Source organism: Podarcis tiliguerta (assembly GCF_965153285.1).
Source record: "Podarcis tiliguerta genome assembly, chromosome: 9".
Taxonomy (NCBI): domain Eukaryota; kingdom Metazoa; phylum Chordata; class Lepidosauria; order Squamata; family Lacertidae; genus Podarcis; species Podarcis tiliguerta.
The window spans coordinates 46,437,896-46,451,181 of NC_139542.1; the positions used below are offsets into that span (position 1 = coordinate 46,437,896).

Consider the following 13,286-nt stretch of genomic DNA (forward strand, 5'->3'; position numbering starts at 1 on the left):
GTAATTTCTCCCCTCTCACATCGCCCCTTAAGTTCATATCTAAGAGCCAAGCCTGCGATTTCCAGTTTGCTAGGCCCACATTCATAAGTACAGTGGTACCTCAGGTTACATACGCTTCAGGTTACATACGCTTCAGGTTGCAGACTCCGCTAACCCAGAAATATTACCTCAGGTTAAGAACTTTGCTTCAGGATGAGTACAGAAATCGTGCTCCGGCAGCACGGCAGCAACGGGAGGCCCCATTAGCTAAAGTGGTGCTTCAGGTTAAGAACAGTTTCAGGTTAAGAACAGACCTCTGGAACGAATTAAGTACTTAACCCGAGGTACCACTGTAACTCTACACTTTGCCTCTTTTCAAAGTGTTGATTTTCAAGTCTTTTCCTATTTCGCTCTTCCCCTTGAGAAATGACACCTGTGAGAGTGGAAAGGCAGCACACACAGGCTAAAGATCCTATTCCCATTCTCCTTAACAATTTCTTAAAGGGAAAACCTTCATTAGTGGACAAATAACTATTCTGGTGGCCATTACCTTCCCCTGTTGATAAACCCTCTGCGGGGATGGGGAAACATTCTAAAATGCCGTGTCCGGGCGAGAGGAGGTGCTGTGTCGGGCCACAACCGCCACTCACTGGCAAGATGGTGGGCTGCCATTGTGAGATCTTTAGATGCTTTTCATATTGGGAAGGTTGGATGAGTTACAGAAATTCCTGTTTAAATTTTCTAGAAATTGGCAATAGCTTGGGTTGGCGTGTCTCTTCTATTTAAAATAGTAATTCCCTTTTAGCTGGTTTGCTTATAGACAAAATATTGCTTACAGTGATATAAAGTAAAGCAGGTCAAACTATGAGTCTTGTTCATTAATGCATGTTTTTGTCACTCTTTAATGTAGCATTGGAAAGCAAATATTTTACAATGCTGGTCTCAATGAATCCTAAGTGTTTGTGATGCTTAATGATATGATTTTCTTATTGAGCAAGCTTGCCATGGCAAACCTGATTCGTGGAAATGAACTGGAATTGGCAGTCAGTGTGGGTACTGTCTTAGGAGAATGTGCAGCGCAAGCAACACAATATGCGCTAGAGTTACTAGCAAGAAAATGTATGACTATAACAACATGGTAAGAACTTCTTACTCCAAAGAATGTTTCACTCTAACAAACCTTGGACACTTTTATAGAACACCAGAGTCTCATATTTTGAAAACAGCAACAACAACTTTGAGGAACCTTTGGTTTTGTATCCAGAAGAAACTATTAAAAAGTAAAACCCAACTACAGTAGCTTATTATGAACAAACACCAATGTTCTTAGAGCAGAAAAATGCCGTATAAATTAGCAAGAACAAGTCAATCGGTTTTCATTTGGCTAGTACCAAGTGCTTCCATATTACAGGAGTAATCACTACCATATCAGTAGGCAGGGTAGATTTTTGAGACAGTTCTAGGATTTGTGCTCTGCTTGAGTGACTAAAGTGCACCAGGAGCATGCTTGTGTGTGTCCACATTTGTCTTTACCACCTTTGTGATTCCACCTCAGTTAGAATCAGTTCTTCTGAGTACCTTTTGAGCTTTTTTTTTTTCAATCCACAAACATTAAAACAACTACATTTCACAGAACAGATTGAATGCCCCGTGCGTAAAATGGTCATATGACTAAGTTGCAGCAAGTACAGATTGCTAGTGCGCACACAATAATCTACGTTGATTTTCTGACCCATGTGTCTGATTTGACAGATAATCCATGAGGGAATAAATCTGCACACATTGAAATGAGCCAAAAGGGTGGGGTGGGAATCATCCCCTAATCCTCAATTTAGATTCAGATAATGTGAAGAAATCCAGCATAGTTTGTTTCAAATTTTGGGGTGATGTTTTGCTTTTCTCCTTTCATTTTGCTTTGTGTATCCCAGCAAAGTGTTATGGGATAACTATTAGCCTCATGGTTTTGATAAGGGTTGGAAGAAAATAGTTAGTTTGGATTGTGGCTTATGTCAGGAGTGCAATTTTAATAGAGCTCGTTTTTTTCTGTGACTAAATGATAGTGTCAAAAATCTGTTCTTAATTTCAGGAACACTTGTCTGGCATGTAGCTGCTAGACATAAGTGGATGAGAGAAATGTATTGGCAGTTGCCACTTTATGGTAGGGGATGTGAAAAGGGACACCCCCCCCCCTCTAAGTTTAGCAATTACTCAGTCTTCTCCAGCCATAACAAAGTCTTGGCGATTGCCTTTCTGTGCTCATTTATGTTTCTCGGCTCCTTGGCAAACAAATAAAATGAAAGAGGAAGCTGCAGAAATGTAGAGGCCCACAGTTGTTTTAAGGTATCTATAGAAGAGGCCAAAGGGAAACAAAATATAAGCAAAAATCAGGTGGTGGTGCCAATGACCCACACTGCCCAAAATTAACTTTGGTGGGGACAGCAGTATGTGTTGCACTTGCTGTGATGACATGCTGTCACCTTCCTGAGTATAGCTTCATACTGAGATGGCTGTGGAGCTTATAGCTAAGCCTTTCTACCCCTTTCAAAATCATATGCTTGTGGAATCCAATCATACAAACGGGAGTTTGTATGATTGGATTCCACAATCCAACTTCTTGCAAGCACTCACAGCTTTATCCTTTGCTTCCCGTTTAAGAGAACGTAAAGCTTTCAGCATATTGCCTTCCGAGTCAATAGATCTTTTTTCTTTTGCAGCTTGGGTGATAACCACTACTAGCCATACTCTCAGTAAATCGAATAAAATCAGTTGATTTAAGTTATTCAAGTTATTCTCAGTATTATATTTCCCATAGATTGTAAAATCTGAAATAAAATCATGACCAAGAAAATGAATATTGGAATTCATTATTGCCTAAAGCTTTGCGATTTGGGTAATGTTTTGTTTTGTTAACGGTAGGATTGTTTTTACATAAAAAGTCAAAAGATAGTTAACATGGGATACATAAAATTGCAGTTTGCATGTTGGATGTAGTAGAAGCAGAATAAGAATTTGGAGCTGTCGGTTCCTTTCCCTGCTTTTTTAAAAAAATCCCAGCTTCTTCCCCAGCCTCTCACCATTTGTCCTGTGTGTGTTTAGTATATGAATGCTGTTTTTGTCTGTTACATTTTGAATATCTTTGTTTTAGCTTTCCATCACCTGGATACAGGTACTTTCTTTTCTCTAGAAGGACATTCTAATCTATCCTCTGCAAAGCATGACATTTCGGGTTAGGCTGAAAAGAAAACCCTTCATCCTCTGCTGGCTTTTCTAATAGAACAAAATACTTTGCATGATAAGTAGAATAGACTGGCTGAAAAGAAACATAATGGGTTATTGATGAGAATTCAACCTGTAAGAACAAAAAGTGAGGGCATATCCTTAAGACATCCCTCTCCTCTCATGGGATTGTCCCATGCCTTCACGAAGCGGAACATTTGCAGTTCTGACAGTTTGATCCTAATACTATACTAGCACATAAGAACTGAGGTTAGTGATTCAACAGCTGTGGTGTTTGAATACTTAATATTATGCCGGCATTGCAGCCGTGTTAATGGCAACACTGGAGATCGGCTCCAATATTTAGGTTTTCCTAAAGCCTTTCTTTGGGCAACCGTTTCTTGAAAGTTGATGGCTGCCTTGCCAGCCAAGCAATAGAAGGATCATAATCTATCCTAAGTGAACATTTATTTGGGCATATGCATATGTACAAATTGGTATACATACTTGCCAACTATTTCTTGGAGCGCAGATGGCAAATAGCTTTCTGTAGAAGCACTCCTCCAGTACTTGAAATATAATCCCATGGGGAGCATTACTCAATAAACAAAGCAATTGCTAGTCATACACTTGAGGTTCTTCATTCATGCAAGGCTCTGGTATATGAAGATGCAGAATTTCCCCTTTGATAGTGTCATGGATAACACAATGTGCACATTCCCATTTTGCGTATGGAGGTTCCCTGATACAGAATGGTGAATGATGAATTCATTTGAATTTTCATCATTCCTGAATATTGGCCATTCTGGCTAGGAGCTGGAGTCCTACAGCATCTGGGAGGCCACATGTTTCCCATCCTTTCATTGTGGTAACAACTTGTTAGGCTCAAGTACTATTGACTATATAATGCACACCATCTACAGTGAACTAAGACAGCTTGATATCAGCAATATTTCTGGAGTTGCAAGATGTATTTTCTAAGAGGTCACAGACTGCCTATAATTAGGGGTGCCCAAACTTTTTTCAAAGGGGGACAGATTTGATGACGTGAACATGCGTGAGGGCCGACCAAAGTTGTTGAGCTTTTTTTTTAGGATTTTAGCCCAGGAAATATACTGTCATGGGGGCCAGATTAAATCGACCGTCAGACAAGATTAGGCCCCCGAAATGGACTTTGGACATGCCTGGCCTATATAGTTGCTGAAAATGGAATAGACTTAGTAGCTGTTTAATTTTTTTAAAATGATACTGAAGGATGTGGTCTTGATCTTGAATGATAAATCTACCTGAATTAGATTTTTGTTGTTGTTCATAGAATTGTATTTTATGACTTCACCAAAGCATGTCCAAATTACCTGAAGTGTTCATACATAGCTGTTTGCTATCCTAGGGATCTGAAAATGGTAATTTGATAGTGGCCCAAGCATGAGAGAAGGAGAGTGGAAGCTTCTGCTTTCACTTTAGAACAAACCACAGTTCTCTGTAATGACCAAACAGAAGCAGCAGTTTGTTCTAGTGGTCATTTGTTTTGTTAATTGACTTTCGTCAGAACACACCACAGTTCCTCAAGCTCAATGCATTGTGAAACTGTGGTTTGTTGGAAAGTAGGAAGCTTATTCACTTCCCCATCTTGAGGCTTGCTGCTGGTCACCCAAATCATGGTTTAGGTGATAATCTGAGTCAGGACTGTGTACATCCGTTTTACAACTGCATTAAAGGCTCTTGAGCTCATTGTTAGTATGCAGTATCTTCTACATTACCACACTCTCTTCCAGAGCTGTCCGCTGCATAAAAGTAGCTTCACCTCACCTACAGTTTCACAGCCACTTAAGAGAGGAACGGGAGCAGAACAAGTAATCTTAATTTTGGCATTGCTCATTGCCACCTTTTTACATTGCTAAATAACTGTGGCATGTTTGTCTTTTCACAGGGATTTAGCAGCAGATCTTCTTATGATGATCCCCAATAATGAGCTACAGTTAGTAAAGCTTTGTGCTTTCTATCCAGGATGCACAGCAGAGATAAATGACCTACATGAAAAGGTACACTTAAGAGGTCAACTGTCTCTTAACCATTTATGTGAGTAGCAGAAGAAGTTTTATGTTAATTTGTTAATACCTAGATACATTTATTTTAGGATTCTTCCTATTAGAGTGCACTATAATCATAATCCTCTATGTTATTTATTACCTTTACTTTTTTTAAAAAAAATATTTGCTATCCAAGTCCTGTATGCACAGGAAGAAGCAGTCATTTCCTGTTGGACATACCAATAATTTTTCTTGCGGATGGCAATAGAAAGTATCTCTACAGATGAAGCTTTGTGTGCATAACTGAGCTATTGATCTGTGGTCTTATTATAGTATTAAGGTATCTACATCAGCTTGAAAAGTAGGTTTACACGGAATACTCTTTTCTGATGAAAAGGATATTATAGATTTAGCTGTGTGTACAATGAGCGAAGTCCAGTTTTGTTCAGGCGTGATGCTGCAATTCAGAGGTGTCCCGCAAGACTTAGCAGAGCCCTGTTTTCCTATCCCAGTGTAAGGATGTATATATGTGCAAGGGCATTATGGTGAATGAGAAGTCTGGACATACATCCCCTATGTATGCCACGCAGATTACTTCTACTCTGGAGCATAAATTATGTGCCTAGTGCAAAGACAATGACCTCAGGATACACAAATTGCACACAGACTTTCCATTCCTTGTAATGTTCCTTTGCACTGCCAGGGAAAGAAACTGGTTTTAAGTTGTGGGGAGCATTTCATGTTGGACACTGCACCCATTGTTGTGCAAAACCCCAGCTTCCTGTACAAATACTGTCATAAATGTTGTTTTGTAAATGTTTTGTTTTTCAGTGCAGCCTACCAGATGTAGAAGAATGTATGCAGTTAGCAGAGACAGCTCAGGAGGAAGGAAATATATTTGAATCAATAAAGTATTATTTGTTAACTATAGAACCAGAAAAAGCACTTCCAATAGGCATTCATTATGTGAAAGGTAGGCTTCTTAATGAGTCAGAAAATCAAAAAGATTAATATTTGCTTGGTTTTTCCATTCTTCAACACTTTAAACTTTTCTTCTCCTTTTGTGTTTGACAGAACAAATCAGTAGTTCAGAGTGGACCTTGGACTCAGTCTGTCCATTTCTTGATCTTCTAAGCTATATCCGGACAGAAAAGTTGTTACTTCATAAATGTAGTGAGTAAGTATGCTTTGTGAAAGTTGTGAAATTGCATCTGAGCTATTTCTATGGTTAGACTTTATTTACCCCTGTGCCCTCCATTGCCAGTACGTCTTAAATAGCCCCAGCACAACTAAGCTGAAGAGAAATAAAGTAAAACCAGAGCTGACCATTTTAAACAGATGAACATATGACAATTTTAGATGAGTTCATGTATAATAATAAACAGATTCTGTTTTTTGTAGAAGTGCAGTTGACTTCTGCAGTGTTTTATTCTAGAGCATGTTGAGGTCAGATCTTCACCTCATTATAAAGAATACTTATGGTAAAAAATGCATTTTTCTGCAAGCATTTTTTTAAAACCATGTATTCTGTAAACATGGGATATTGCCGGATTTTGCTGGCTTTAGATATGCTTCTGGGTTGTTCCTTTGGAGATATTCCCTGTGCTAGATGCTTTTTAGATTTCGGCTTTGCTCCGGCCCAGCCTCAGCAGTTGGGTGTCCATCACTTGTCTGACCTGGCTGTACCACCAATTACTGCCCTCATCACTGGTAGGGGCAGACTTTGGTAATACTTCCTAATGGGCTGCCCTGGGTGAGCCCAAAATTTGGCACCCCAAAATAGATCTTCTCAGTTATGAATCATCTGAATTCTGTGCCCCTGGGCCCTGTGCAAGGAGAAGCACCCACACTGCCCTAAATCCAGTGCTGTCACCGGGCCGCCAGGCTGTCCTTTCAGTGATGAGTAGGTGGACAGTTGCCAAGATCTGCTCCCATCTGCAGTGGCCACCCACTACTTTAATTTGCCCAAAATGTAATACCCTGGTTCTCATTCATAAGTGACATCTCCACTTGCCCAGTGCTAAACTGTTGCCCAATGAGGAAACTGAATTAAGTGGCAGCACCACTGGAGAAAAGTGTGTGAGAGAAGTGGAGGAGAAAGGGTATGGGGAGGTATGGGGAGCAAAAGCCCCCTTAAGTTTGGAGCTGGCATTGCTTTTGCTGTTTTGTGATTGTGTTATTATGTTTTAAACAGATGTTAATTTACTGCTTTGAAAGAGAGTATGGGTTTTATCCAGAGTTGTCCATGTGGATGTGGAAAGACTTCCACTTAAGCGGTGGGACTTCAGCATCATCTCCTCTCCACTGCAGTTCTCCCGTGACCTCAGAATCTGCTCCAAATGATTTGGGGTGGTGGTGGCAGCTCTGGAGTAGATTTTGGGGCCACCTGAGGAAGGAGAGAAGGTCCCATTGCTCAATAGCAAACAAGTTTTATGTCTATGATCTTCTTTCATAATGACTGGGCAAAATAATGGAAGCACTTATTAATGTTCTTCTATTTTCAGATTTAGAAATGAGTTGTTAATATTGTGTGGTTACATTGGTGCATTACTGGCTATTAGAAGACAGTACACTAGCATTGTGCCAGCACTTTATGAATATACAAGGTAATTCTTTATTACATAATAGTTGCATCCATTGGGATTATGATAGATTTGATTGTTTCCTTTCCTCCAATGCTGTCAATTATTACTTATGATGTTCTTTGGCACTTGAATAGTGATTAATCCCTTTGAAATTGGCCTAGTCTTTGTAAAATCTAATTTCTCAGCTGCCTTGATTTACTTGGCATATAACATGGGAACCACAAATACTGTTTCAAAGGGACATTGGGATTTTCTAGCGTAATGTTCCAAATGGGTTTTATTTTGCAAATCGATACAAGGTAAAGAAATAAGAAATACTAATGAGAGATAGCTTCTATTTTTTTATAGCAAAGATGAACTAAACATATGGGTGTGGTAGCCTTAACAATTATTATTAGTTTTTTTGGCATAGGTTATATGTAATACTTTAGGGGTTAGAGCAGGGGTCTGCAACGTTTTTTCAGGCCAGGCCGGTCCACTCCCCGGCAGACCTCTCGGTGGGCCGGAGCGTGTGTGCCCATGCATGCCCGTGCGTGCACTCAAGCTATTTCTGGGTTGGAAGAGCACCGGAAATAGCGTGTGCGCATGGGCGCTCCTCCCTCCCGGAAGTGCACTGGAAATAGTGTGTACGTATGCGTACAGGCACTCCGGGTGAGGAGTGTGCATGCGCACACACTATTTCGGGCACTCTTTTGACCCAGAAGCCAGTTCCTGTGGCGAGAAAAAAAACGGCGCCATAAAAAAAGAGCACAGAATCCCCACGCCTATCCATGGAATGGCCTTGGGCCGGTTGCAGGGAGCTCATGGGCCGGAACCAGCCCATGGGCCTTAGGTTGCCAACCTTTGGGTTAGAGTGTTACATCTGATGGAATGGGCCAGGGCTTGACAACACTAGCCAGGGCTAGTGTTCTCCAGGTGTTTTGGACTACAATTCCCATCATCCCTAGCCTACAGAAACACCAGATGTATCTAGAGCACTACTTAGTTGTATTTTATTGGATTTATTTCAAAAATTGTGAATCTAGTATGTGGATAAGGAGCTTCAAGGAATGTAGCCTGCTGCATGTTTCTTCAATCTTTCCCTTCCTGCCTCCATAGCAGCTATAAGCAGGAAAGAGTTGATCAACTTGGTTTAGGAGGTAATTGCGTGCCCAGTCGCAGAGAACCTAGCTGTCATTATTGCCTCCTTGCAAGCATGGTGGTCTTGACTGCCTTGAAGAAGGTGGTTGTGAGACTGCTTTGAAAATCTCAGATTGTGCTAAATATAGCACAGTTGGTAGAGCATGAGACTCTTAATCTCGGTCGTGGGTTCGAGCCCCATGTTGGTTTGGACTACATGGCCCTCATGGTCCCTTCCAATTCTATGATTGGCAGGTTGCAAATATACCTTTCTTGTGCTAAGTGTGGTGTTTACCATACAACCCAGACAATCCACATCAATTTCAGTCTGGCTTCAGACCTGGGTTTTGCCCCCAAACTACCTTCATCTCTATGATCACTGAGAAATGCCAAGATGGAGACCTTTCTAATTCTTCTGGACCTCTCAATGACTTTTGATATGATTGATCATGGCATCTTTCTAGACTGGCAATTGGGGGATAGTGCAGTTCAGTACTTGTGTTCTGTTCTGGACTGTCATTTCCAGCAGGACATGCTATGGTGTGCCACAGGGCTCCATTTTGTCCCTGTGCTGTACATGAAAATGCTGAGGGAGAATATCTGGAGAAATGGAGGGGTCATCACTATGCAGATGACAGCCAACTCTATTTCTCCTTTTCATCAGATTTTGAGGAGGCTGTTGAGATGCTGAAATGATGTGTGGAATCCGTAAAGGACTGGATAAGGACCAAGAAGTTTAAATTTAGACAAGAAAGAGGTTCTGCTGGTGGATGGTTCATCTGGTTTGGGAGATGCTATTCAGTGTGATTTGGGTTGCATTCTCCCTAAAGGATTAGGTTTGCAGCTTTTGGGTGCTTCTAGAACTGGACTTTAGAGGTCCAAATAGTTTCACTTGCTAAGGGAGGTGTGTCAGCTATCACCCCTCTGGACAAAGAGCCTGGACACAATCCAGTATTATATCTCAGTTAGACATTGTATGTGAGACTGTATGAGTCATTGTGAGACTGTCTTTGAAAACTACTTGGAAACTTCAGCTAGTCCAAAATGATGCACCAAAATTACCAAGACTGGTTGATTGGAAGACATCTAGCCAGTTTTAAAACTATTAAGGATAATGGTCTGTTTCTGAGCAGAATGCAAAGTGCTGGCTGGGACTTACCTTTAAAGTACATGTATGGCTTGAGAGCCCCAGGTACCTGGAACAGCCCTTTCTTTTATATGAACTTCCTGGGTATTAAAATTTCCAAGGGCCTTTCTCCATGTCTCCTTGCCTTGCTTCTGGAGGCGAGCAGAGATAGGGCCTCCTCTGTGGTAGCTTTAAACCTTCTCCAAGATATACTCACCTAGCCCCAGTCTGATTTTTTTTTCATACCATTTTTTTTATCTTATTTGCTCAGGCCTTTCAGTTTTGTTAGTTTTATCCTTTAAAAGCTGCTAGCTTTTAAATAAATTTCATTGGTTTTATTATTTGTGTCTTAAATTCTTGTGAGCTGCTCTGGAACTCTGCACAAAGGAGAGGGATATTGTATTAAATACCTGGAAGATTGACTTCCATGGTGGTCCTGTTTACAATTCAACCAGGCCATCAACAGCAGGTATTTTTCATAAAAGTCTCTGAGACTGAACTGATTTCAAGGACTTATAGAGGATATGAAACAAAAGGGTAGGCAGGTGATTCTTCACTCGCACTAAGGCCTGCTGATTGTGACATAATGTGTTTTTCAAAACTGGTGAAAGTAGTTATATCTTCCAAGTGCTCTCAAATGGAACTGGGGAGAGGGGCTGACGAGGCTTGTTCATTTGTTGTAATTTTTTGTGTTATATATGATTCATTGTTGCCTGCCAGAAACCTTCCATATGGGGTGAGAAAGCAGTCTGTATAATTTGTATGCAGTTTTTAAATGTTTGTTCAGATTGCCCAATTGTATAGAGCTAGAATTTGTCATATGCTTTCAAAACTTCTGTTACATTGCATTCTTTTCCAGCCAGCTTTTAAAAAGACGGGAGGTGTGTGTACCCCTGAAAATTGAACAACTCTCTGAGGAACTAGATGCTTGGAGAGCTTGTACTCAATCACTAAACAAGTAGGTGTACAATGACCATAATAGAATTTTAGATGATTTGAATTTGTGATCTTTTGTCTTTTAGTAGAGGACAAATGTATCAGAAATTCTGTTAACTTTTAGATGCTTTTTTAAAATAAATAAAAATATTGTTTGTATGTTTCAAGTCAAGAAAACTATTGCAAATAATGATATATATTTCTCACACAGATCTGCTGATGAATTGCCCCCTACACCCCCATCTGAATTGCAACAAGAGATATATGCGACACTGACGTCTCGAATAAAAGAGGAACCTCTGAAAGTAACAATTGGACCAGATTACGTTACAGGCTCTAACCTTCCTAGTCATTCAGATGTTCACATCTCTTGCTTGACAGGATTAAGGATACAGGTATTTCTTAGTGGAGCTGGATTACATTTAGGAGAAGTTTGAAAGTATTAACTTCTGCCACAATTGCTCTCTCTCTCAAGAGTACTGTATTTTTTTAATGTGTACTATTTTGCTTCCCTCCCCCATACTTCTTACATCCAACAGGGTCCAGTGTTTTTCCTTGAAGATGGAAAATCCACAATTTCACTCAACGATGCGTTAATGTGGGCAAAAGTGAACCCTTTCTCTCCACTGGGTACAGGAATACGGCTTAACCCATTCTAACAAAAGAACATAAGAACTCACTTTTACTAAAAACAGCTAATATGCTGGTTGCTATCATTTTATATTTATTAGCTGGAGGATTTGAAGTTAAATCCCACTTGAAGGATAGTTTTATGTAAATTTAATTTTATATTAAATTTGATAATCCAAAGAGTCATGTATATCATTGGTAGCCATGGACTTTTGAGAATAGATTAAAATGTTTCTGTGGACAAACATGTGAAGCATGTAGAGAAGTATCTGCACTCTATTAAGTTGCAAGGATAGCACAAATTGAAGCTCATAATTTGAAATGCATTCACATGTTATTTATGACATTTTGGAGCAGTATGGCTGCTTTTAGAACTAGCAGCTTATGATGGGGAGTATATGCTTCCTATTTTAGGTAAAGTTTGTGTATTTGTATCCTTGTGGTGGAAGCTAAGCACACATCCTACTGAATGCAACATGTTTGCCATGCAATATCCTCTGAAACGAATGGAGCTTATGCAGCTCTTATAGAGGACGGATTGTATTCTGATAATCTAATAATTTATTCATGCGTAAATTAAATGGTTGTATAGTAAACACAGATTATTGTTTAGCAAGTATTTTGGAATACTTAGTTTTACACTTCAACTGGCATGAGAATCTTTTTTCTTATATTTTGTCAACACTTCTCTTTATTTTAAATGAGTAAGCATATTTCTAAAATTTATTTTCAAAGAAAAATTTGTAAGTAAACTACTTATTGGAATGTACCAAAATACATTATGTAAATTTTAAAGTATTTAATTCCTTTCATTCTAGTGATTGTAAAAATACTGTATTCAGAGGTCCAGATGCCTAAATAAATTGGTATTGTTTCATAGAAAGGGTTTATGCTACTGTTTGTCCTCTTGTTAAAAAACACAATTATGGCAAAAAAGGTGAGAAGTTCTACACCACATGTAAATTAAGTATGGCCTCACTGAATAAACTTTGTGGAGGAACCACTGTGGCTATTCCTTCATAATACTAGAGACAAGTCCTATGTTTGCAACCACCATTGTTTTTCTACAAAAATATATTGTTTATGGCCAAAATAAATGTTTACTTGATTTCCAGATTGTGTTTTACAATCCTGCTACAGAGAAGGATCAGGCCAGATTCCTGGTTCAGATATTGTGGACATAGTTAAGTGTGTCCTATGTGATTCAGATGTCTGGAGGTTGTGGCACTGGGAAGGTAGAAAGACATTTGATGAGGACAGGAGTTTTACGAAAAAGGGGTGGCTTGGGGATGGGAAAGATTTCATTTACTCTGGACCAAATTGACTAAGAATATGAATTCTTTTGTTAAGGAATTACAATGGCTCAGCAGTACAGCACATGCTTTGCATGCAGAAGGTACCAGGCCCAATCTCCTAGGTAGGGCTGGGAGAGATACTGTCTGAAATCCTGGAGAGCTGCAGCAGCCAGTCACTGTAGACAATATTGAGTCAGTGGTCTTAACTTTGTATAAGGCAGCTTCCTGTGTTAATAAAACAAGAGTTTTATCTGAAGGCAGGGAGTGAACGAGAGTACTTGAAATTTTCACTTGTTCCTACCAGGGAAGGGTACACTTTTCTACTAGGACCCAGGCTGCAACCCCAGTATCGTGAGGTGAACAAAGTGAT

The 13,286-nt window shown here is 39.8% G+C and overlaps 1 protein-coding gene across 10 annotated transcripts in view; it reads left to right on the forward strand.

Annotated features, from left to right (window-relative positions):
- WDR17 (WD repeat domain 17) overlaps window positions 1-12,504 on the forward strand; it is a 51,885-nt gene extending 39,381 nt beyond the window's left edge. For 6 of the 10 annotated variants that reach the window (XM_083457060.1, XM_083457059.1, XM_083457058.1 and 3 more), the window contains exons 22-30: window positions 978-1,117; window positions 3,125-3,145; window positions 5,126-5,237; window positions 6,057-6,198; window positions 6,300-6,402; window positions 7,730-7,831; window positions 10,915-11,013; window positions 11,203-11,386; window positions 11,531-12,504. In XM_083457060.1, coding sequence (XP_083313186.1) covers window positions 978-1,117; window positions 3,125-3,145; window positions 5,126-5,237; window positions 6,057-6,198; window positions 6,300-6,402; window positions 7,730-7,831; window positions 10,915-11,013; window positions 11,203-11,386; window positions 11,531-11,650 — 1,023 coding nt within the window. In that variant the 3' untranslated portion in view covers window positions 11,651-12,504. Of the gene's footprint in view, window positions 1-977; window positions 1,118-3,124; window positions 3,146-5,125; window positions 5,275-6,056; window positions 6,199-6,299; window positions 6,403-7,729; window positions 7,832-10,914; window positions 11,014-11,202; window positions 11,387-11,530 lie in introns of all 10 variants that reach the window. The other 4 variants (XM_083457061.1, XM_083457056.1, XR_014515127.1 and 1 more) reach the window with 3 other exon arrangements.
- The last annotated feature ends 782 nt before the right edge of the window (window positions 12,505-13,286 follow it).